The sequence below is a fragment of the Equus caballus genome, chromosome 2, assembly GCF_041296265.1.
Source record: "Equus caballus isolate H_3958 breed thoroughbred chromosome 2, TB-T2T, whole genome shotgun sequence".
In the NCBI taxonomy this organism is placed as follows: Eukaryota; Metazoa; Chordata; class Mammalia; order Perissodactyla; family Equidae; genus Equus; species Equus caballus.
In genome coordinates this window covers 46,480,393-46,505,350 of record NC_091685.1, presented here as the reverse complement: position 1 = coordinate 46,505,350, position 24,958 = coordinate 46,480,393, and the positions used below count along the sequence as shown (strand labels likewise).

Sequence of the window (24,958 nt, the reverse complement as noted above, 5' to 3'; positions counted from 1 at the left end):
AGCAGCGTCCCATCCCCCATCAGCAGTAACAATTGAAAATGTCGGCAGATGTGGCCCATGGCCCCACCTGGAAACCGTTGGGTGGAACCCGTGAGTCACACCGAGAAGTCAGTGAGGCGTGGAGTTGAGTCTCCCTCAAGGGAGCTTGGGCCGAGGGCTCGGAGCTGTACCGCTCGCCCGCCCCCAGCCTGAGCTCTGCGGGTCCTGGGCCCCGGGGCACTGCAGGCGGGGAGGGCCTGTTGGGCTGCAGACCCCATCCCAGGCCCAGCTGCCAGCACCGGGGCCCTCTCTGTCCCTCCTGAGTCACAAATACTTGGGGAAATTCCTTGAGGTGAAGCAGGTTTAGGGGCCCCAGCCCACGGAGCCTTGGGGCAGGCCAGCTTCTGTCAGAATGGGGACACACACAATGCCCTTCTCAGGCTGCAGCCCAGGAAGGGCGAATGCACGCTGACTGGGAGTCAGCAATTCCACCAGAGTCAGCCCACAGACCCGTCTCGTAGTTCTCACACCCACGCGAGGCCGGCTGGACACATGCCGTGTGCTCCCGGCACGTTCCAGAAGGCGTGTTCTTTCCAGGCACCTCCATCTTCCTTGAAAAACCTACGCTGCCGACCGTGAACTTGCACCTCATGACTTCGTTATAACCTCCTGGAAGCATTTCATCAGAGGTCTCTTCCCCCTACACACACATGATTTTTTAAATGATTTGTGGCATTTGCTAAAGCAATTTCCATTTTTCAGAGAGCCTCCTTTCCATTGCGAACATGGGTCCAAATTTAAAATGCAGCTCGTTGGGGAAATTGGATAGAATTTACAGAAGGTGGTTTTGGAGTTCCTTTTTGTGTCGCCTCTGTAATCCTTGGCCAAAATGCAGCTGATGGGTGATGTCCCTGCCCTGGAGGGAAGAGGACTGGGGCCCATGGGGCCCCAGGGGTCCGGATGAGGGGCTGAGTCTCTGCACAGCACCGTCTTTGGCAAACATCAGCATTTCCTCTTCCTCATGCCCCGAGCTCCTGCTGAGCTGGCAGGTGCTCCCTGATGCCTGCAGGGACCAGGTCTGCTGCTCTGTCACTCGTGACTCGCGGCTTTGGGGGACCTGGGTTCGGTGCAACCAGCTCTTGAGAGTTTCCCAGGGAAGCTGGAATCCCACAGTGCGTGGCTTCCTGGTTCAAGTCCCACAGTACCCTCTAGGCGGCTTTCTGGACCCTTGTTTTGCCCATGAAGGACCTGAGTGGAAGCCACTAGTGGAGGCTGATGGCCATCCTCAGGTGGGCAGCTGAAGGGGCCCCACGTGGTGGGCGAGGTCAGTCTGTGTGATGCTCTGCGCCCCCCAGGGGTGCACCTCATGGTGAGTCCTCCCCGGATGCTGGTTAAAGATGCAGATGCCTGGGTCCCCAAAATGGAGCCCCTCAGGGTGGGGCCCTGGAATACCCATCTGACTGGTGTTTCTGCAGCTGGAGACCTGCTGCCGAAGTCTGGGGGTGAGCTTGGGAGGCGCATGTCCTTGCCCAGAGGAAGCCCCTTCCCGGCCCCATGCAGGCCTGCCTCCCCCTGCGGCACCCGGAGCTGCTCCTGGTGGTCGCAGCTAGGTATGTGTGCGTGGCTGAGTGTGGCCGTGGGACGGGCAGGGATGCTCAGACAGGAAGGGACGCCTTTCTTAGTTTGAGGTTCCGTGGGAAGGACGGGTGTGACGTAAGAAGACAAACGGGAGTGAAAAGTGATGTCCCCTTAAACGTACGGCTGATGCCCAGGTTCAGCACTTGGTCAGAGCCGCAATTCACTGACGAGCTGCCTGCGGGCCCTGCACGGAGGGGCGCCTGTCCACGTTCCTGCACCGACCCCGCGTGCTGAGCACTTGCACTGAGCCCGCCTCAGCTGGGGCCAGCGGGGTGTGGTCGGGCGAGCGCCTGCTGTCTCTGTCTCTGTCTCTGTGTACTTCTCTCTCTGTCTCTCCGTCTCTCTCCTTAGAGTCTGGGGGAGATGATTCTCAGGGGCAGATAATGAGCAAGGTGTTGTTGGAGAGCCATAGGAGGTAGGAGAAAGTGGGGCAGGTTGTAGGCTGGACGCCGGGACGGCCTCTGGGAAGGGGCCTTCGGGGCCTGGGGCAAGGGGACGTGTCTGCAGCCGAGGAGCGAGGAGCATGGTGTAGAGGTTTGGGGCTGGAGGAGCCCCTGGGGGCCGAGGGGGCGGGGGTGGTCTCCAGCCCAGGGCCTGGAGGCCACAGTCAGGCAGCTGGGGCTTCCCCCGAGCTTGGGGCACGGCCTGCTGGGGGCTTTAGCCTGGGAGGTGACAGGTCTGAGGTCCTGCGGGGCCAGGGTAGAGGCAGGGAGAGCCTGGGCCGGGCGCCGGGTGGTGGGTGAGCAGTGGACCAGGAGCCCCGGGTTTGGCGGTGTATTTGGGGGCAGAAGTAGCAGGACCTGCTGATGGCCTTGGAGTTTGGTGGCCCCAGCCCGCCCATCCTCCCTGCCCTCGCCAGGGCCCCGGGGACTCCGTGTCACCTAGCTTTGTGCGCTGCACTTGCTGCCTGCCAGGGAGGCTGAGGCGTCTCCGTCTGCCCGTTCTGGCGGTGAGTGCCAGGGGGGACCCCTGCTCCCTCTCTCTGCTTCCCCAGAGGGCCGGCCCTGCAGGCCTCTCCCCGAGCCACAGCCAGCCTGGCGGGGTGCAGGGCTTCTGAGACCAGCAGCCCGGGGGAAGCAGGGGAGTATGTGGAAGTGGGAGGCGCTGATTGAGGCCCTCGCCTCCCACCTCCCAGCTTTTCCTGTGGGAGGCTCTGCGGGAACCGGGGAGGAGAGGGGGCATCGGGCCCTCAGCCCCCCGGGAGATTCCCAGTGCTGACTGTCTCCTCAAATGCTGGGTGGTGGTCAGCGCTTCATTCCTTCGTATTCTGTTGCATGGGCTGACTACGATGTGTGTGTCCGTTGTTCCCTGGTGCACCTTTGGGCCGTTCCCACCTTTTGGCTATTGTGAATGGTGCTGCCACGAAAGAGACAGGATCTTGTCATTCACTTGCTGTATGATGTTAGCCAGGTTGTTTTCCATCTCTGGACTTAGATAGTCCATCAGCAAAATGAAGGGAGTGGATTAAATGGCCCGGCCTATTGAGTCTCGTGTTGGCACCCCAATAAGCGGCCCTGACTGACGCCTGCTCACCCAAAAAGAACCGGCCATGGGGAACGCGTGAGGACAGGTGTCTGCCCAGCCAGGCAGCCCGTGTTATTCTGCTTCTTACCAAGTTCACCCCATTCTGAATTACCAAGTGGCCAGCTCCATGCCCAACACTCGGCTCCACTGGGTTTTGCACAGCCCAGCCCATGATGGGAGTGACCTCCCTAGCACAGGAGGTATGCAAGTGAACACTGGCCAGCGCCTTGTTAGAACCCTTGTGGATTGTGTTGGGGTGGCAGCAACTAAGTTAATTTCCAATTCTGAGAAAACCGTTTAGTCATTCCTGCACTTGTAGCTGCACTGTGTGACCCCAGCAGGTCACTTAACCTCTCTGAGCCTCAGTCTCCTGAAAAGTGAGTGGAGTGGTCTATGAGCCTGCAAGAGAATTGGTTTGTGGTGAGTGCTTTCTAAGCTGCTTGTCTCAGGCCATCCTCGCTTGGCCCCACCTTTGCCCTTGGGCCTCCCTTCGCCCATACCCTGCCCAGCTCCTGCGGTGGCCCTCCCTGCTCGAGCCACTGCTCCAGGGATGGGCAGCATGGCACGTGGCGGCCCCGGGAGAGTGTCACAGGCCTCTGTCAGTGCCGGCCTGCCTGGGGAGAGACAAAGCGACAGATTGCGGGCGCGCCCTCCCTCCCCGACAGCCGTGGGCAGGTCCGGGCCTGCCCGCTTGGGCACTGCCAGGCGGTGGCCAAGCTGATTCCCACAGCCTTGCGCCAAGGACGCGGAGGCGGGCCCAGGGGAGACGTCACCTCCGCCTGCGTGGGGCAGTGGTCTCCCTGGCCCTCCCTCCACGGTGGGACGGCCTGGTCACTGCCCCCGAGCCTGGATCAGAAGCCAGGCTTGCCGTCTGCAAGGCCTGCTCCTGCCCACCCACCAGGGCCTCAGTTTCCCGCCTGGGAACCGGCAGGATGAAATGAGGGGGCGCATGAAGGGCGAGCGCCTGCCGGTGCTCCGGGATGTCCCCACATGGTCATCGGGGGTCGGCCCTGCCCGCCCCCCGGGATGCTGGAGGAGCACGGAGCACCCCTTCCCAAAGCACTCATGTTGCCCTTTCCTCCTGGCAGAGCCAGCTGCCGCCGGGCCGGGTGTGGGGAAGATGTCCCAGTCCACCGCCACCGACGAGGGGGCCACGTTCGAGCACCTCTGGAGCTCTCTGTGAGTATTTCCTCTGAGCAGCCCAGGCTGGCCTTGGGCTAGCCTCGGCCACCTCACCTGCCCAGCTCAGGGGCAGGGGTAGGCGAGAGGGGTAGGCAGGGGGAGCTGCTGCCTTGGGCCTTCCCCTGGGGACCTGGGGCCCAAAGTCTGAGCTGTTTCCACTGGCCAGCCTTCCAGAGGGCCAGGGCCCAGGACAGGTCCAGGGGCCAGAGCCCACATGTGGCCACAACTCCCTGGTGCTCACCCAGCCCTGGAGAGTCCAGCAGAGGAGGAGGGGGAGGCGGGAGGATGTGGGAGCTGAGGGTCAGCAGGAAGGGGCAGAGGATACAAAGGACCCAAGGACTCCTTGGGGGCAGGAGAGGTAGGCCCCCACAGGAGCCATGGCCCCACCCCGAGCTCTGGGCCAGGGCAGCCTGGGGCTGACGGCTCTGTCCCCTCTTCCCAGGGAGCCAGACAGCACCTACTTTGACCTTCCCCAGTCGAGCCGGGGGAGCCGTGAGGTGGTGGGTGGCACAGAGGCCAGCATGGATGTCTTCCACCTGCAGGGCATGACCACATCTGTCATGGTAAGTGGGGCTGCCGTTTGCGGAGGACTCAGGGTGGAGGCAGTAAATGTGGACTGTCCTGTCTTGGGACTCCACAGAACCAGAAACAGGGTCTCAGATGTACAGCTTCCTCTGTGGGTTTTGTCTGGACATTTCAAATTGCAAAGTAGAAAATGTATCGGCTCGTGGATTCAGGCATCTCTGGATCCAGGTATAGGAAGGCCTTTAGGCATGGCTGGATCTAGGTGTTCCAGTGGCTGCCTCTCTGTCTTTTGCCCTGCTTTCCCCATGGTGGCTTTGTCTTAGGCACCCTCTCCTTTTGTGGTGAAGGGTAAAGGCTCCACCAGCACCTCCCTCCCTGTGGGGCTGGACCCCTCATTGGTCTGAATGTGGTCATGTGCCCATCTCTGAGCCTCTGATCAGCCTGGGTCCCCTGGAACAGGGTCAGGATGGAATGGAGTGGAGTGGGCTCTGTGCACCACAGGGACTGAGTCATGCAGAAGACGGCCCCAAAGGAAGATCAAGATGCTGTTCCCAGAAGGAGGGGACTGGATGGGGGCATGCAGGGGCAATTGAGGCCCCCGACACCCTGCCAGCCCTGTGGGGTCTCAGGTCCTGACACACTGGACATTCCTCTTGGCAAGAAGGCAGGGCTGTGGTAACTGGGTGGCAGCTGTGTCCTGGCCTTTCTCTCTGGACAACTATTGCCAGGTCCTGGTGTGCCAGGAGGCGGGTGGCAGGTGGGACACAAGAAGGGGGTGTGAGGACCCAGCAATGCCTGCTGTCCTCAGCGCCCCCACCCTGCGGTCACCTCCTTGGGACACCCCCCGCCGGACCCCCGGGCTGCTCGGTCCCTCCTATGAGACTTGCTGCCCAGGGCTCCCTCAGGTGGGGCTCCTGGAGGGAACTTCGCTAGGCACGTGAGGGGACATGTCGGAAATGGCGGTCCCGTCGGGGCACTGGCTTTGCTGGCTCTCGGCTCAGCAGCTGTGCCGGCTGCTGGCCTCCCCCTGCACCGGGCTGAGAGCATCTCGTCTCCAGGCCGGGGGCTGGGGGGCCGGGGGTGATGGTGCTGGCAACTCTGGAGGCCAAGAGGGCACTGAGCCCGGCCCCCTCCCTACAGCACCCCCTCCAGAAGTTGGAGCCCTCACCCAGCACCCACCTGTCTGAGGCACCTTGAGCATCCAGAGAATTGTGGGCCCGTGGGGCTCGAGTCTGTGAATGAGCCAGGTGAAGCGGGGTTGAGGGGAGGCAGGAGGGTCTCCGTCTCCTCCGTTCGGTCTCCATCTCGGATGCTGGGCTGGTGCAGGACCCGCCAGCCCATGTGGGACTAGGGGAGAGCATCTGCTTGTGCAGTCACAGCCCTGAGTGGGGTGAGGGTCTGGTGGGCAGTGAGCTCCCCGTGATGTCCGCTCCTCTGAGGAGCCCCTGAGACTGGATCTGAGGCATCAGACTGCCTGGCCCTGGCCTCCTGCCTCTGCTCAGGAGACTGTCACAGTGGACACAGTCCGCCTGCATTTAGCACCTGTAATATCCCCACTTTACAGGTGGGGAAACTGAGGCAGGTGCTGGGACAGGGCTGGACAGTGTCATCCTCTCCCTTTAGAATGTTCTCTGTTCTGCCAACTGCTCCCCAGGGGCCATCAGTCCCAACCTCTCACCTTTCAGGCCCCCCTCCTGGACTTCAGTGTCCCCCACTGTCCTGAGTTGGTCTCAGCCTATGACAGTGATGCTGTTGGCTGGGAACGCCTCACCGGGGCCCAGACTACCTGCAGGAGCCGCGCTGCAGCCCGACCGGCCCTTGTGGTTCTTATTGTGGTTGCAGGACGCCCAGCAACACCCAGCGGGGAACTTTGAGGAACGAGGTTTTTACTCACAGGTCCTGGGGGCACGTGGCACACCTGGGGCCACACAGCGAGGTCGCGGGTAGAGAGAGAGAGTGCACACACGGACCTGGGGTTCTGGCTCTGTTGGGGTCGGGGTAGGGGGCCTAGGGTTTCTCGGGTTCATCTTTATTGATGGATTTAAAACATAAGAGGGAAACTAAATCTCGGAGGGAAAAGCAGAGTCGCTGGAGCCGTCAGTTATCTGGGTCGCCCAGCGCTTGCTAGAGGGGAACCTCGTGGGGCGGGCGGCCTGGCTCCCTATCTGGTTGTTTTGCTAGTAGCTGTGTCATCCAGCTGGCAACATGTTTGTTGAGATGGATACCTGTGAAATGGACACCCGGATGACCAAAAGCTTCATGTCAGGCGTTTACATTACCACCAAAAATTTAATTGTCTCAGGCTCTCACAAACTCTCTGTGGAGGGTCCGGAGCTGCTTCCAGGCTCCAGGGAGAGGATCCCTGAGTACCGTCTCTAAGAGGTCTGTCTTTGGAGTTCCGGAAGCCACTGCCCAGCTTACTTCCCCCCACCCCCCAGGGCTGAGGGCCTCGGAGACCCCACAGACCCAGGGTCCAGAGTGGGTCCTGGGCGCCGGGAGGCAGAGGGTCCAGTCCCAGGTTCCTGCAGGGTGCAATGGGCTCCCACTGGGAGGATGCCCAGTGCTGAGCATGTCTGGGCTGGGGATGGGGGTACACGTCTCTCACCAGCCGTGGGGTAATGAGGGTGGATCCTCCCACGTCTGTAGACAACAAGAGAGCTGAATCTGTCAGGTAACAACCCGCCTCCTAGTAAAAGTCATGCATGAAATACCTGAGTGCAAAGCTCAGTTCTCGGAGGTGGGAATTCCCTGGAACCACGCTGGTCTCGGCGGGGGGGTAGGGGGACCGGGCCCCCTGGCTGGGCACCATGCGGTGAGCTTGCCCGTAGGCCACCCCTAACCCTCACGCAGGTGGACAGAGCCCAGGGCCAGAGACAGAGGCTCAGAGAACATCTCGGGCAGCTGGCTGCAGAGCCCCAGTGCCCAGCTGCCTTGCACAAGGGCCTCTGCCCACTGAGTCGAGGCCTGGAGCCCGGGGTGCAGGCACGGAGGCTCCCAGAGCTGAGCTGGGCGCCCCTCCGGCCAGGAGGCAGCCCCTGGAGGAGGCTGTACTGCTGAGGGTGGGGACCTGGGCCCGGCTTGGTGGTGATGCCGGGGGGCTTCTGAGTGCCTCGTCCTCCACCCCCATGGCCACCGGCACGTCCACGTCACTCAGGGAGAGCCTCAGGCTCGGGGGCAGTGGGCTCCAGGTTCCCAGGTCCGGCCTCGGTCAAGAAAGCAGTTGTGGAGTCGAATGTTCTCAGGATCCACCAGCCCTGTGGGCCTGACTCAGGATGCAGGCCCGGGTATCAAGGCTGGCACACAGGTGCGCCCCATCGCGCACTCTCCTGCAGGTGCCCACTGTGCTCGGTGCTCGCCCTGGCCGGCTCTTTCTCTGCTGATGGGTGCCTGTCCCCCACCCCCAGGCTCTGGGCACCCCCCGCTCCCGTTACTGTTGTGGGGCTCCAGTTTAAGAAAGCTGTTCCCTCAGGGACTGGAACAGGGGGGTCAAGGAAGGACCTGACGCCCCAGGCCCACCCTGGGGGTCCTGCGGGTGGAGCTCTCACACTGGGTGGTAGCCTGGGTTCTGGTGGTCCCTGCAGACCCCTGGGGTCTCACACACACACAGGACCTCTAAAATAGGCCCCCTACCTCCTGTAAGAGGAGAGCTGAGAGAAGCCTGCCGGTCACTGGCCTCAGGAGGTCTCCCCTGGCCCTGGAGGCCCCCGCTGTCCGCTGTCCGGGAGGAGCGTGGACAGGATGCAGCCCTCCATCACGAGCGGTCGTGGTGTCGCGGCAGGCAGGGGGACCATGCCTCAGAGGCAGGAATGCTTCCCGCCCATCTCCCATCCCCGCGCTGGGCCTGGCTTTGGGCCACGGTGTCCTCTCTGAGTCTGGGTGTCTCCTGTGACAAGAGGAGGGCAGGGCTTTTCGAGGGAGCCCCTCCCAGCTCTGACGATGCGAGAAAAGGGGAGACGATGTGAGAAAAGGGGAGACAGCAGGCGTTGCCAGGCCGGCTCTCCTCCCTCCGCCACGCCTCCCCAGTCTCCCCTGCGGAGTCTGTGGGGCTCCCTCCCATTGGTCCTGCAAGGGTCTGAAACCTTCCTGCTGGTCCTGGCAGCCGGCGCCTCCCCCCTCCCTCCTTGAGCCCTTTCCCGCCTCTGCTGGCGCCTTTCTCTGACGACAGCTGTGGTGGGCAGGTGGGCCACGGGGGTGGGGGAGGGGGGAGGGTGGTGGGAGGGCTGTAGCAGGCAGGGGTGGCAGGTGGGGCTGATCCACTCCCGCCCCCACCGCCCCCTCCTCAGGTGCCCACAGTGAACTGCGCAGAGGGACAGACGCCTGGGGTTAGAAGCTGGCGACACCTGGGGCTCCAGACCCCTGTGGTCACCTAGGGCAGGCTTTCCGGCTGGGGAGGAGACATTTCTCCACAGGGCCAGGAGAAGGGAGGGCATGGTATATACACTCCCCAGAATAGGAATTATCAGGGAACGGGGCCAGCCCCCAGGAGGGGACAGGTGGGCAGAGGGAGGGAAAGGACCCTCCCTCCTTCCAAGGAGGGTCTGCAGCCCCTGGGAAGGTGGGAGTGGAGCTCAGGAGCAGGGAGTGGGCTCAGTCCCATGGTCAGCTCTGGGACCCCCAGCCCGCCCACCTCCAGGAGTGAGCCCCCACCAGCCCTTCCCTCCACAGGCGTCAGGGGGCAGGGCCTCTGGGGTGGACAGAGCGGAGCCCCAGCCAGCCACCAGGTCCCAGAACGGCCTCCGTGGGGTGGGACAGAGCCACCTGCCTATGGATGGTCGGGACGGGTGTGAGGAGTGTGGCCCTGAGCTGGCACATCACGGGTGCCTTTCTGGGGCATCGTCCCTTCCTGTGCAGGTGGGAGAAAAGAAACGTCCCACCTGGTCCCTCCCACCACAAGTCCTGCGGAAGGTGGTCTGTGAGGCGCAATCCCCGTGAGTTAGTTAGAACAGGTGCCCAGGGCCCCGTGGGGCTGCCTGGGAGGCCACCTGGAGGAAGCAGCAGGGCCGAGCGAGGAGAAGGCCCAGTTCCTGGGGACAGAGGCCCCCGTGCCCCCGTCCCTGTCCCCCGGATGGCCGGGATTTTGGATAAGTGCACAGGAAGTGGGGGACGCTCTGGCACTTTTAGAGTTGGAACCCGGCTCTCAGTCACGCTGGGCATCCCAGCCTGGCTCAGGCTCATGAGGTGGGGACAGTGCAGGCTCTCAGGCCCAGGTGTCCCGAGCCTCTTCAGGGGGCCCCACAGTGTGGGCGGGGCGTGACCCCTCTGCCCTGGACCCTCTGCCTTCAGTGCTTCCCCAGGGGCTCCCGAGAGGAGGCCTACCTGATTCTGCCTCCCGCTGGGCAGCTTCCAGACCGGGGCACACGTGTGGCCAGCTCCTCCTGGGGCCCAGCCTTGTGTCCTGCAGGCCTGAGCCCTGGAGCCCAGAGGGAGGGCAAGGCCACCTGTGGGCCATCTCTGGCCCCAGGTCCCACAGAGCCCTGGCCTCCTTCCTCCCAAGGCCTTTGCTTGACTCCCTATTCTCCTGGTGAATTAGCCGTTCCTATGTACCAGTCACCGCAAACTTGAAACAGCTCCCGGTTATTATCTCACGGTTCCTGTGGTTCAGGAGTCCTGATGTTTCCACTGGGTCCTCTGCTCAGGGTCTCACCAGGCTGCAGGCAAAGTGTCGGCCAGGACCACGGTCTTATCTGAGGCTGAGGGGCCTCTTCCAGGCTCTGTTCCTTGGCAGAATTCAGTTCCTTGCAGATGTAGAACTGAGATTTCTTCTTTCTTGGTGGCGGTTCACCGAGGGCCCACTGTTCTCAGCTCCTAGAGGCCACCCGCCATCCCCTGCCACGTGGCCCCTCCACAACCTGACAGTTTGCTCCTCAAGGCCATCAGGAGGGTGTCTCCCTGACCTCTTTGAAGGGCTCACCTAATTAGGCCAAGCCCACCTGGGTAATCTCCCTTTAGATCAACTCAAAGTCAATTGGTTCATAACCTGTGACTACACAGGTGATGTCATCACATTCGCAGCCCCGCCTACAGGAGGGGGTGTGCAGGGCATGTACCTGGGAAGCACCTTGGGATTGAGGCCCCATCCCTGGGTCTCTCCTTTGTGTTACCCTTTGCCCATCCTGGTGTCTTTCACCTCAAATTCTTCTTCCCTTTGCCCTCCCCTTTCGGCTATTTATAAAACTGGTTCAATTAAGAAGATGCCCAGCCTTCCACAGCCTCCCTGAGCCAGGCCCTATGCCCGGAGCTTCGGCTGGCGCTCTTTTCCAGCAGGTCCTCCCTTGACAGGTCAGGACACCCGGCTGCAGGACGTCGGGCACTTTGCCCACCTTCCCACAATGCCCTATGGGGGTGGGGGTTCAAACCCAGGCCCCCCTCCTCTCCAGCTGGCTCTCGTGTCCCTCCGTCCAGCCCTCCTGCCCATCCCAAGAGGCGCCCCACCCCAGGCCCTCTTTGCTGCAAGGCCCAGCCACATCCTGCAGGAACCTCGCTGAACAGCAGACCCTCCGGGATGGGCGCGGGGGCTCCCTGCCCCAGGCCTTCCCTTCTGCGAGCGTCTTGGGCAAGGAAGGCTCTCGGCTACTGCCTCTGGCCAGAACTCCCGACCTGGGCCCCGCTGCAGGCCCCCTTCCTGAGCAGCTGTGTGCCCCGCAGACCTCTCTTTTCCCCAATTATCTCATTGCGAGGGAGGGAGGCCTGTGCTTTGGGAACTACAGCCACCGCCATGCAGAGTCACGGGAGTCCAGCCCTGGTTGGCTGCGTGTGCCAGGTCATGCCTCTGGCTGCTCCCGCCAAGGTCCCTGGAGCCTGAGCTGGGGGCTCCCCACCCAGCGCCTTGGTGGGCAGCATCTGGCTGCCCGGCCCCACCCAGACTCCCCTTCCCATTAGCCGGAGGAGCGGGCGGCTGGAGCAGCGGCAGGCTCCGTGGTGGACAGCGGCCCAGCCTCCCTCTGCCTGACCCGGCTGCTCTCAGCTCCCCGGGGAGCCCGAAGGTGGTGGGAGACGTGGCAAGAGCAGGCTGAAGACGAGGACCTCGGTGACACCTTCCCGGCACCCTGGGCGCTTGTAAGCCTTTGTTGGGAGGTGGATGCAGCTGATTGGGGGGCAGGGGGGTGGTGCTTGGAAGCATCTTAGGCACGTCCACCTTCTCAGGATTTATTTGTGTGTAACTGATGCCCTGCCTGCCTCCATGGGCAATTCTGGCCTCTGCCAAGTCTGGCAAGGGCAACTTTGTGCCAAAGATGGTTAAATTAGAATGGAAATTCAGACGCCTCTGCAAAGGTGGTGGCAGTGGCCCTCGAAAAGGCCCGGGCTAGACGGGCCACCATCACAGGGACCCGGCGGTTTCGAGGGCTGTCGGTGCACTGTCATGGCTGGGGCCCCAGGAGTCTCCCTTCTGGGCCACGTCCTGTTTCTGGGGGCTCCACGCCGGCAGGGACAAGGCTGGTGGCAGCAGGGCCTGGAGCGGCTGGCTCTGGGTTCTCTGACTCCATCTGCTGCTTTGGGCCACGCCCGGGCCGCTGGTTCTGTCACCAGACTCCCTGTGGGATCTAGGGGTGCCTCTCCTCCCCGATCAGCCCTTTGGGGTGGCCCTGGTGGACCACTTACCTTCCCCAGGCAGGAGGGAGATTCACTCCACCCTGGGCGCAGGGGCTGCGGCCACCATCTCTTCCCTTTGGAGGGGGGCCCGGCCTTGCCTACTGAGGTCTCAAGGGCCCAGACTGGCCCCCTCATGCTCAGAGGTGGAAGCCTGTGGCCCCCGGGGCCTCCGGCGGGCAGTGGCTCAGGAGCAGCCTGGTGCGGCTTAATTATGGAGCCGGCCAGTGGCCCGGCGCGCTGCGCCCTCCCCTCGCAGCCTCCTTGGTGTGGTCCGACACAGCAGTGGGCAAGCTGGGGCCTGCCCTGGACTTGATGAATAGTCATGAGGAATAAAGGGGCGGGCCGCCAGTTTTGTTGTTGGATGCAGCTCGTTGACAGAACTAAGGGAGATGGAGAGATCGCAAATGCCAGCAGACAGCCCACATGTACCCGAGCATCCTCGCGCCCTGCTTCCCTAGCCGCGGCGCCTCTCTGCCTGGGCCCACCCTGCCAGGTGGCCACCTCCCTGACCCCTGACCCCCAGCCACCCAGACCCATGCCTTGCCCCGCGGCGCGCCAACTCCCCGGCGTGTGCAGACCCCCGCGCACCCACCATGCTGTGCGGCAGTGACCCCATGCAGCCCTTCACCACGGTAGGTGTGCCCCATGTGCCCTTTGGATCTATTCGGGGACCCCGTCTCTGTCCTTCTTGGGGGCCTGGTTGGGGCTTTCATCATGGTGGAGGGGTCAGAGGGGCGTTCTCTTGTCTGTCCCCCTGGTGGGGTCCCTGCTGCTGGTTAGGGTGCTGCCATTCGGGGTGCACAGAGGCAGGCAGGAGGGGCTGAGGGGCTGGGAGGAGGTCCCAGTCATAGAGGCAGACACCTGCCTGTCCTGGAGAAGCTCTGAGGACCAGCGCCCACTGGCCGGGCAGGACCAACAGCCAGGGAGGGGCAGGGGTGTCTGGTCACGGCCGGGCGGCTGCCTCTCTCTCCATGTGGGGTTTCTGATGCTGCCTGGCTTTGGGCTGGTGGCTCTGTCCTAGGCTTGGTTCTTGAGCTGCCCTGCCCTCCTCCCAGCTATCAGGAGCTCAGTGTACCCCGGAGGTTATCTTTGCTCCCAGGGCTCTGGCTGTGAGGTTGACACCACCTTCTCCCAGGCCGCGAGCATCCTCACCTGGGAATCTGCCCACTTGGTAGCAGCGACAGGAGTGTTTCGCTGGCCGAGGGCCGGCTCAGTGCAGGTCTGAGCTCCAGGTCAGGGACTTGCAGCAGGCTGGCCTCGAGGTGGAGGTGTCCTGTTGCCCCTCACGGAGGGGCAGCCAGCCTGGCAGAGGCAAAGGAAGGGACTGCAGCTTGTGCTTGGCCCCTGTGGCCTGAGCCCTGGGGACCTGGGCTCATTTCCAGACTTGCCAGGTCCCCAAGGCCAGGCAGGCACCAGGCTGCTAATTGAGCAGGTCGAGGGTGGGGCGCAGGTGATCCACGCAGGGCCCTTTCTGCTGCCAGGGAGGCAGATAGAGTGGGGGCCATTGGTACCGTGTGCCCTGTGGGAAACCCAGCAGTGGACGGAGGGACAGCATGGACAGTTGGACAGAGTCCAGGTGTCCCCAAGCTCTGCAGGCAGAGGACAGGATCTGTGGATGCCGAGCCACAGAGACCGGGGGGGTACAGTAGCCTCTGGAGACCTGCGGGCTCTCGGCAGTATGCATGCACAGGTGTGTTTAGGTGTGTGTACACACACGTGTGTTTATGTGCGTGAGGGTGTCTTCAGCATGGACATGCATGTGAATGAGAATGTGTGTGTGTGGGTGTGTGCATTGTGTATTGGGACAGGTACATGACTGGGGGTGCCTGTGGGTGTGTGTTACCAGGCAAGGCCATGGGAAGAGTGACAGTGTGCATGTGGGCCAGGAGGGGTGAAGGACGTGGGAGACCCGTCTACGTGGCCTGACCCAGGCGCTGGCTCCTCGCACTCGAGTCTGGAAACTCCATGGCATCTCCACCCCCACCCCCCCACGAACTTTTTCTCTGAAACTCAGCCCTGGGAAAGGAAGTGGCTGTCCCCGAGTGGGCCAGTGCTGGGGCGGGGAGGAGGCATCCTTCCCCCGCATCCCTCTATCTCTGACTCCTTCACCGATTCATTTATGCGCCACACACATCACTGGGCTCACACGGCAGGCCGGGGTCCCGCGGGGAGCAGCCTCGTCCCCCAGACTCTCCGTGCAGGTGGAGTGTGAGCCAGGAGGGCTGTCTCGCTGCTGCAGGGGTGTCTGGTTGTCACTTGTGGAACCCAAGACGCAGCCAGAAGGCCCCGGGTCCTGGAGGCCGGTGTCCCTGCCCAGCCAGCCGTTCAGCCCTGAGGACTCGAGGGACTGTGGTGTCACCTTTTCTTGAATGAAGTGGGTGTCGCCGTCTAAGTCAGCCCCGGCTGAGCTTCGCAGCTTTGCGGCGCCTTTCCTGGGTTGAGGGTGGGGCAGAGACCTGCTGCCCTGAGCCCTGGAGCATCGCCTCCCACGTGAGCTGTGGGCAGCAGGGAGCCGCTGGCGTCCACCTGCTGCTGCCGCCTGGGCCCTGGGGACCAGCAGTGGCCAGCCCTGCCATCGCTAGGCTTCTCTGTGGACCAAGAATGACCGTGCCCCTTCGTTTGTCTGTTGGTTCGGTCAGCGTGTCTGTCAAGCGGCGCCAATGCCCCCCAGCCTGGCCCAGGGAGAAGGCAGAGCCTCTTCCCCAGCAGGTGGGCTGTGCTGTGTCGTGCTGATTTGTGAAAGTGTCTGTGTCCTGTTTCTGTCCCAGAAGGAGAGTATTCCAGACCCACCGTATGCAAATGTTATGGGTCTGTCGCCTTCATTGTTGCTGAGTGCCCGCTGGGCCGCCTGGCCAGGAAGGAAGCGTGGGGCTGCAGATGCTGTCGGAGCACCTGGCGGGGCTTCCTGCACGACCACCTTGCTGAGCCCCGGTTCCTAGCTGAGAGCAGGATGGTGCTACCCACGATGCCTGCTGGATGCCTGCTCCTCCGGTGCTGAGCTGGGGCTCGCGGGGCCAGGCGGCTCTGATCCTGCTGGCTTAGCTGCACTCTGGGTTTGCTTTGCCAACTGTCCTTCCCCGTGAGGGCTGAACACCCACCCGCTTACTGGGGTCCTTCAGCTGCCGCCAAAGCAGGGCTCAGGGCGCATGGGGACCAGGCGCTGACTGCACAGGAAGGAGCCAAGGATGCGCTCAAGGGGCCCTTCTCAGATGACAAGCCCTCTCAGATCTGGCTTGGCCCCTGGGTCTCCCCAACTTTTCCCTGTCAGAAACCTCGCGATTTCCTCTGTACCACTCTTTCGGGTGAGTGGCTTGTGACCCCACCCAGCCTCCTCTGGGCCGTTATTTCACTGTTCGTCAGTCCAAAGATGAACAAGGGCAGCATCAGACATCTCTGGCTCTTCCTGCGCCCATCTCTGTTGATGGGGGCCCGGCCTGTCTGGGCTGCAGGGTCCTCACGAGCCGGATCCAGAGCGACTGGGCCTGCGTGGTGTGTGCTGTGCGAACCCGGTCACCTCTGTGCCAGAGCAGCGTGGCTCAGGGTCACCCTCTGGTCCTACGGACAGTGCAGCCTCTGGGCAGGAAGCGCCCCAGGTGGGAAAAGCCAATCAGAGCATCAAGATATATTTACTAAGCACCTATTACCTACAAGGGTATACAGAGCTGCAAGGGACCTGATCTCACAGGGTTCCACACGGGCCTCTGCTGCAGTGCTGAGAGCAGACCACAGGAGGGCAGGGCCGAGGCTGGGAGCCGACTGGAGGCTCCCGGAATAATCCAGGGAGAGCCGCTGGCGCCTCGGGCCAGGTGGGAACAGGGGAGGTGGAAACGGCGGTTCTGGATGGGATTTGCTGATGGGCTGGGTGTGAGGCTAGGGGTGACCTGAGGTTTGGACCTAGGTGATTGGGTGAAGGGAGGGGCCATTTATTCAGATGGGCAACTGCGGAAGGGGGATTTGGAGTGAAAAGTAAGTGTTCTGCTTCAACTGTGCTGTGTGTGAGATGCTCATCAGCCATGCGCAGGTGAGAAGGAGCAGTGGGCAGGGAGGAGAGGAGGAGCGAGAGGAAGAGGAGAAGAGGGGAGGGGGAGGGGAAGGAGGGAGAGCAGGTGAGTGTGGAGTTCCTGAAGTCACTCACGCGAGGGAGGGAGGGGGCGGGAGGGGATGTCCGGGTGAAGCAGGATGGACCTGAGGAGCATCCTGGAGCAGAGGCATCAGGGAGGTGGTGGGACGCAGGCAGATTAGAGTTTGAAGATGACCTTCGGAGTAAGGGCAGGAGAAGAATCAAAGAAAATGTCGAGGTTTTGATTTGAGCCTTGCAGGTGGGAGGGCAGGGTGGGGAGTCTGGGCCATGTTGGCTGGACCCAAGCGGCCGCTTGGACACTCTGCGGCAGGTGTCAGGCGGGCAGGAGGGCGTGGGTGGAGATGACCAGGGGAGAGTCCCAGCATGGGGGTTACTGTCAGGGTTGGGTGGGGGCTGCATGGAGGGACAGTAACCGGAGAGGAGACAGCAGGCCTGGGGCCTGACACCCGCCTCCCTGAGGCGGAGATGAACAGAGGGAGAGACACCGCACAGGAGAGGAGGGGGCAGCTTGGAAAGCCAGGGGAGGGTGCGGAGGAGACGGGGAGGGGCAGTGGGGGATCCCGCCTGAGAGGTGGGAGGCGGCGAGGACAGAAAAGAGACGGGGACCACTGGGACCCCTGCAGGAGAGGACAGAGCTGAACTGAGAGTGGCCAAGGGAGACTGGGCTGAGGAATGGGGGGGCGTCACAAGGCACCCCAACCGTGGGCTGCGAGGGCGTGAGGCTCTCCGGGGCCTGGGGAGGGACTGACTGTTCAGAAGGGAGAAACCAGAGCCTGAGTTGGAGGGATAGAGGGGACCCCATTCACCGGGCTCGCTGCACCTGCTCAGGCTCCTGCCCGCTCAGCCAGGTTCTGCGTCTACCCCGTAGTCCCAGTGCCCGCCCAGCCTGCCCCGAGGGCCAGCCGCCTCTCCCCATCCCCACGTGGATGTCTTGTGGGACCTCAGCTTACCAGCCCGAGCGGAGCTCCCACCTTCCCCGTGGGGGATGCATCCCGTCCCAGCTGGTGGGAAATCCCCTCTTCCTCCATGAGGCCGAACCCTGGAGCTATTCTTGACGCCCCCTTCCTGCAGCACCCAACACCCCAATTTATGGAGCTGTCAGTGTGACCTCCGAATGTACCAGGCCCCCATGCTGCCCTGACACAACCACAGGTCTCTCCATCACGGCCTTTGACTCGGGCCAGAGGGACCCCTGTCTGAGTGACATCCGTCCTCGGCTCACCCTCCATGGGCACCTGCCTCTTTCCCCTCCCGTGGGGAGGGCCATGCTCCTCTGACCAGAGTCCTGCACTCGCCTTGCCCCTGGCCCTTGCTTCAGCTGCAGGCCGTCTGCCCGCTGCTCTTCCCCGCCTGTCCAGGACCCTGTGGCATCGTTCCCTTCCTGAGGGGCTCTGCTAAGTGCTGCCTTTGCCTGTGGAGCCCCCTGGCCTGGGCGCCCCTGCCCAGCTGCCTGTTTTGAAGCTCCGAGCCCCCTACTCGCTCGCTTCCTGGTTTGTTTGCTGGGAGATGAGCTCGGGGAGGGCGTGGGCCTCTGCATCCTGCCTCTCCCAGTGCCTGGGACGGTGTTGAAGGAATGTGCCACCCTCACCTGCCAGGAAGCTGGTCCCGGTCACTGAGCTGGTGGGAGGGGCTGTCCCCACCAGAGCCCTGAACTGGGGAGGGAATGAGTGAACCAGGGCTCAACGATTCCCCGAGTGAGTGCGTGGCTCCCTCCGCCTGGACTGCCCTCCCCCCAGCTCTCTGCTGTTCCTCTGTCTTTGGGCCCACCCCCCGCCCCCGCTGGTCGCTTGGAGGGCCATCCACAGTGGCACACCCGTGACACCTGCCTCGCCCTCCCTGTGACCTTCGTTGCACTGGTCACAATCCAAATTCTCCTGTTCGTTCTTGTTCTCCCCAACTAGGGAGGGCAGCGACCCTGCCACGATACCTGGTGTGTGTGGGGGGGCCTGATTAGCATCTGTAGGACAGACAGACAGAGGATGCATAGATGCACACAGGATGTCAGGGCCGACACCTGGGCCAGGCTCCTGGGCTGCAGGCGGGTCCACTGCCTCCAGCGGTGCTCAGGGAGGAGGGGGAGCAGTACAAGAACGCCCCACCTTCATTCCAGGCTCTTGGCATCCTAGGAGGTCGGGCCTGGACTGGGTCCATTTCCTGTGGGTTAAATAAAGTCTGTGCCTCCCGTGGGCCACCTGGCTGCTCACAGGCAGTTCCGCAGAGCCTGGCAGGCTGCAGCCCAGAGACCCCACGGGCCCCGCGGATGCTCCATGGTCCAGGCTGCCCACCCGCGCATGTCCCAGCAGCACTGTCTGCAGGTGGAGGCGGCTCTGGGCCTCACGGTCCTGCAGACACACGCCTCGGCAGCCGAGCGGGGCTTCTGGGGGCACGTTTCTCCGGCGTGAGGTGTGGAAAGTTCCATATGGCCCTGGTGTAGGATTGGGCAAGGCCTTGCCCCAGCCCTGTGAGAGGAGAGAGTGTGTGTGCATATTTTCAGGAGGAGAGGGAGCCTTTCCCCCCCAAACACAAGTCGAATCTTGTTGGCATTTCCATCCGTTTAATCACAGACTCCAGGAGATAGTGTGGGAAATACCAGCGGGATGGAGGTCTTGCTCCGAATGGGATGGGTTCGCTCCACACTGCAGCCCGGCGTGCATGTCAGTCGCTCACCTCTGGGTGAGGTTGCAGCCAAGCCCAGACATGCCTGCAAGAGAAGATCAGGGAGTTTGAAGTTTCAGACTCTATAAAAAAATGCCTGGTCTTGGTATTCTCCTGGGAGCATGAGGGCACAGGGGGTCAGAGCAGACACCTGCCTGGGGGTAGAGAGAGAGAGACCCCAGGGAGAGGGTGCCTGGCTAGCCCTCCCCACGACGCTCCAGGCAGACTCCTCTGAGATCAGTCCCCAGGGCCTCAAAGCCGGGGCTAGTGCCCGCCCTGGACCACACAGTAGCGACAGTGGTGATAACACAGATGGGTGTCTGCCCCCTCAGAGCTCCTCTTCCAGTGGGGGGAGTCCAGTGAAGAGCAAGGTAGAACAAGGTAGCAACAAGGTAGAAGCCAGGGGCTGGGGCGCTGGGTACCGGCAGTGGGGAGTGCTGGGCTGGGCCTCACCCCAGGGGGTGAAGGAGGCAGCTCAGCAGAGATCTAGGGAGGTGTGTGTCTGGGCCCAGCAGTATCCCTGTGCTGGTCACCACAGAGGCCCTTGCCGTCAGCCCCTCTCCGATTCGGACCCACACTCTGGTCCCATGAGGAAGCCACTGCCGACACTCTTCACCCGGTTTTCCAGAGAGGGGAGCACGTGGCCAGGCCGTGGTGAAGCTGAGGCTGGGACCCCAGTCTCCTGATTCCCCTGCCAAGCCCAGGGCCTCGTGACGTGTTTCCCACAATACAAGCTTGCCGACCTGACCTGGGAGGGACAGATCTGAGCACCGTGCCTTTTGGGCTCAGCTCCAGCCCCTGGCCAGGAGGGGCCAGCCAGGCCAGGCTGCTGGAGGGGGCATCCAGGGAGGTGGGCTCTGAGCAGGCCTGGAGGCTGGAGGCGGAGTCTAGCTGGGGGGTGGGGAGGGGCTGGGGGGAGTGAGGGGAAGGCCTGGGCACCTATCATGTCAAAGGCTGCAGGGCGTGGCTGTTCCCCAGGAGAGGCCTTGTCCTGGGCCAGTGGCAGGTGCGTACAGGGGAGGGGAGCCTCGAAGACTGATTACTTGGGGCTGTGAAGGGAGAGGTGTTTGTGGGGCAGAGAGGGAGGAAGGGAGGGAGGAGAGAAGGAGGCAAGGAGGGATTTTCACTGTGAAGCCTCGGGCCCCCATGGGTCACCACCTTCCCCCTCTAGGAAGGTCACTGGCAGATTTTCCTGGGAGATGCTTTCGCGCCCCTGGTTTTCTTCGGAAAGGTTTTGGAGATGTCCTCACTCCCCATCGTCCCTCCCGCGTCTGGGGAAGGGCTGGAGGACTCTGATCTGACCAACTCAGCAGCCAGGCCTCCCCTTCTGGGCCCTCCGGGTCTTGGGAGGGGTGCTGTGTGAGACTATGTCATCCTGACCAGACCTTGAAAGAACAGTATAAACCTTACAAGCCTGAAACCTCCATTTCTGCCATAAACACAAATGAATGCAGGAGGAGCGAGCTGGCCTGCCTGTGGTTTATAAAAGACACAGACTTTAAAAAACAATTTATTTTCCATCTACACCCCAAAATCATTTGAGATGGTTTGCAAATTTTAAATGATAAACACATAAAGTAGGATTTGTATAAAATGGCGAAATCCAGCTTACAATGAAAGGACCGACCCCCTGGAGCGGGAAGGGCTGTATTCCCGGAGAATTCACCAGTGGGTGATCTGGTGTGGGGAGGTCAGAAACAGGTGCAGGGGAGACGGCCGCCTGCCCTCACGGAGAGCTGGCCTGGCCCTGGGTCACTGGCCGGGCTTGGGCCTGGCTGGCCTGGATGATGGTCGGTGCACTTAGTGGCCACTCCCACCAGGGGCTCCTGGAAGGGTTGCCTTGGGCTGGAGCTGCCTTTGAGCACAAAGTGTGCACAGAGCAGGAGTGGGCGTGGTGGGCCTGCAGGAGTGCCGGGGTCTGTTTGTGAGTTCCAGGATCTGTTTCATTCAACCCGGTTTCTGAGGGTCCAGTCCGGCAACAAGTGTGACGTGACAGGTGGGAACTGACCTCCCTGGGGCACGAGGGTCTCTTGGTTACCCCATCCCTGTGCCTGGTGCTGGGCGACCATGCCCTGAGTGAGTGAATGAGGGTCTGGGTGCCCCCTCTGCTCCTCAGCGTGGCCAGCCCGGCCTCAGTTTCCTCATCTGCAGCCCTTGTCTTGTTGGGCTTTTCTGTGGATGAGGATCCCTATGGCTGTCCTCCAAGTGTGCCTTGACTTCATCCCCACTTTGCAGAGGAGAAAACTGAGGCCTCAGGAGGTGGAATCATGCTCTGGGTCAATAGTGGGGCTGGGACTCGGCCCCTGGGTCTCCTGCCTTCAATGCCCTGCTCTGCCCTCCTGGACCGGGGAGGGCCCTCCTTCCTAATCTCCTCCTGCCCCCAGGACACGTCCTTGTGGGTGCTGCCCACCCTGGACCTGGATGGGCAGAGAGGCCTGCTCCTGAGAGTGGTGGGGTGGGCAGTAGGATGCCCAGGAGAGCCCCCCGTCCTGGGACAGCCAGCCAGGGCCTCCATCTCCTGCCACCTCTGGGGATCCCCACCCAGCTTGGCTGACAAAGGGCACTGGAGGCTTGGGCTGGGATGCCCAGCCTGTGGAGCAGGGGCCGCAGGGCAGGGCTGAGTTCAGGCTCCCGGGCAGGCAGACCAGTGGGCAGGCAGGACCCTCAGCTGCCTCGAGGGTATGGCACAGGGCCTGGCCCTGGATCTGGGAACCTGGTTCGCATGCAGCCTCTGCATCCCTAGCCCCTATTCTTTGCTAAGGTCACATCCCGGCATGCCTCCCCAGGGTGGGGCCTGGGGAGGACCAAAGGCAACAAGGTCTGGGAATGGGGCTGGAACCTCCCATTTTTGAGCCAGCACACCACCTGCTGTCCCCAGCTCGCTATCCCCAGCCAGGTGCTAACCATGAGCACATGTGTGCCTGGAAGGCCCACAGCAGATCTGCAGGGACTGGAGAGGAGGCCCCCCCAAGGCTGAGGATGTGGTGGGGTGGGGTGGGGTGGGAGCTAGAACTGGATCCCACCCAGGCTGGCCCCCTCTGGCCTCTCCCTGCCTCGGAGAATCCTCAATGCCTTGGGACTCCAGGAGTCCTGGGCAGAGGCTGGCTACCTTCCCAGAGGAGTGGGTGCCCAGACACAGTTTAGGACATCCTTCCAGGGACAGGACCTCTGCTTACTCCCTCCCCATCCGGCAGCCTCCTCCCTCTGCAGACAGATGGGTGGCCACAGCCTGAGGTCTAAGCATCCTTGTCTGTGTTCTGGGCCCTGTGTGTGAGCACGCATGTGCACGTGGCCCTGAGGGAGACAGCCCATGTGTGCCCTTGCCTGACAGAGCAGAAATAGGCCACCGTGGGATTCTGGTCCAAGAAGCGCTGACCTAGAAGCAAGCCTGGCTACCCTGTGGCAACTGAGATGTGGACCGGGGAGCACGGTGCACAGACTGCCCACGCCCTGAGGGCAGGTCTGACACCCTCCGCCCCTGCCCAGCATCCACATGGGCAGAGAGCGTCAGAATGCATGTTTGCGGAGCAAATGCACAGGGATGGTCGTGGAGGGGCCTGCCTGGTCCTCGTGGGAGAGGTTCCCAGGGCACCGTCCTGCTCTGCTGGACACACTGAGGATCTGAGAGGGGTGCGCTCTCCCAGGCTGGCCCCAACCCCCTTCCAGAGCTCCAGCCGCCGCCCAGCAGGCCTTGGGTGGGGCCTCAGAAACAGGCCCATCGGATACCTGGACGCTGGAGGCGAGGCCACCCGCTGGCTCCCTCACTCCCGCTGGCTCGCTGGGCCCTCCTTGGGTCGGGCCCAGGAGCCCTGCACGTGCATGTAGACACATGTGGGCCGCCTCGGGCCGGGCGTGTCCTAATTAGCCCACTCTCTTGGGAGTTCTTATTGAAAGCAAAACAAACCAAAAATGTCCTGGTTTTGCCCAGGTTCCTCCCTGCTGCCAAGTGGGTCTCGCCTTGGCTTCCGGGGCCGCTGGTTCTGGAGGAATCCCCCCTAAGGCTTCCGTGCAGCCGTGTTGGGCCTCTGACATGAGCCTGGCCTCTGCCCGGGGTCCAGCCTGCCTTGGTCGCAGGTGAGGCAGCTGGCAAAGCTCCCCAGCCGTTTGAGGAAAGAAATGCAAAGGACTTTCCCAGGGTCAGGAAGGAGGGCCCCTGGGGAGCCACACAGTGACCCCACACTTCCTCATCGGCGGGGTCCCCTGCTGCACTCAGAGCCACAGTGTGGGAAGCAGACGGGAGGGAAACTCTGCCGTCTCCTGGGGAAGCGAGACCAGAGAAGGGGCAGCCCCAACGGCGTCCACTCAGACAGCGTCCCCTGGGCATGAGCCGCTATGGTCCGGCTCCCTGGGGAAGAGGGAGCTTCAGAGGCACTGAAGTGGAAAACGCCACTGAGCCTGACATCTCAGAGGGCCAGCAGGAGGAGGATCCACAGAGGAGAGCGTGGACCCTCCCCCCTCACTGGCTCCCTCCGAGGGCAGGGGCGGACACTCTGTGTTGAGAGGCTGCAGGTCGTAGAGCGGCTTCTTCGCATGTCATTAGGACCCTGGCCCACACAGGCCCTGCCCGCTGGAGGCCCCGGTTCCCTCCTGCTATGGCTGCTGGGCCCAGAGATCCTATCGGCCCTGTTCCTTTTGGTTCAGTGACTAATTCCCTGGCACCTGCCTCCGATGGTAAAGAATGTGGACAAGTTAAAATCTGAACAGTGTTGTCGCGGGGCTGCCTCCTGAGCCTCCTGAACAGGGAGGCAGGAGCTATCTGCCCCACTGGCCTGGGCCGTCCTCCTGTCGGGGATGGAGCGGGGAGGGCATACCTGGAACCCCGCCTGGGCTGTCCTCGATTTTGAGGCCAGGATGGAGGCAAGCTCCCTGCAGCCCTCGGGCAGGCAGCTCAGGGCCCAACCTGGAGAGGGACTCTGGGCAGTGGGCAGGCTGGGTCTCCCTCCCCACCCCAGGGCCCACCAGGCTCTCAGCCTCTGCCGGCGGGAGGGGCAGGCTCACGTCTGGACCACATTCCTGGGCATCCGTTATACTGGGGGAGCTGTCCTGCCGCCGGACACACCTGCCTTCATCATTCATTCATTCATTCATTCATTTGTTCGTCTGCTGGTCTCCTTGTGCAGCAAACCTCTTGGGTGACCACTCCGTAATGAGAATCCCATGACACCCTGCAAAGGGAGCGCTAATTATAATAAGACGGTAATCGCAGCTGCGAGTCCTTCTTGGCCCGGTGGACACTGATTGAGGGTCCAGTCCGGCGGCGTCCAGGAGAATGGAATTTGAGCCACATATGCAATTTTGCGTTTTCTAGTAGCCACATTAAAAAAGATGAAAAGAAGCCGGTGGGAGTAATGTAGTAATTTATTTTATTTATCCCAAACTGTGCTCGTTTCAGTACATAATCACGATGAAATTGCGAATGAGATTTTATTTTAGGATCTTCTCTTGGCCCTGAGTCTTTGGAATCGGGGAGCCTTGCCGCCCACAGCACGGCTCAGCTTGCACTCGCCACGTTCCACATCTGTGGTCACTGGCTGCCGTATCGGACGGTTCCACGCGTAGGGGCGCATCCCTAACCCATAGGACGCCTGTCCTTGTAGGGCCCGCAGCCCAGCCTGGGAGACTGAAACTGCGGGCTCACACAGCATGCACCCTCGGGAGCAGCGCTGATGGTCCAGGGGGCGTGAGAAAGCGCTTGGGGGTCCCCCGCCCAGCCCCGCCCCCCACCCGGCCCAGGGATGGCTTGTTCTGTCTCCTTATCTTCTCGGGGCTGCGGCTGTGCCTTCC

General features: G+C 62.4%; 1 protein-coding gene across 7 annotated transcripts in view; it reads left to right on the top strand.

Moving 5' to 3' along the window:
* TP73 (tumor protein p73) overlaps window positions 1–24,958 on the top strand; it is a 65,871-nt gene that overhangs the window by 18,339 nt on the left and 22,574 nt on the right. For 5 of the 7 annotated variants that reach the window (XM_070254528.1, XM_070254514.1, XM_070254522.1 and 2 more), the window contains exons 2-3: window positions 4,230–4,320; window positions 4,766–4,886. In XM_070254528.1, the coding sequence (XP_070110629.1) occupies window positions 4,262–4,320; window positions 4,766–4,886 (180 nt within the window). In that variant the 5' untranslated portion in view covers window positions 4,230–4,261. Of the gene's footprint in view, window positions 1–4,229; window positions 4,321–4,765; window positions 4,887–12,782; window positions 13,071–24,958 lie in introns of those variants that run through there. The other 2 variants (XM_070254518.1, XM_070254537.1) reach the window with 2 other exon arrangements.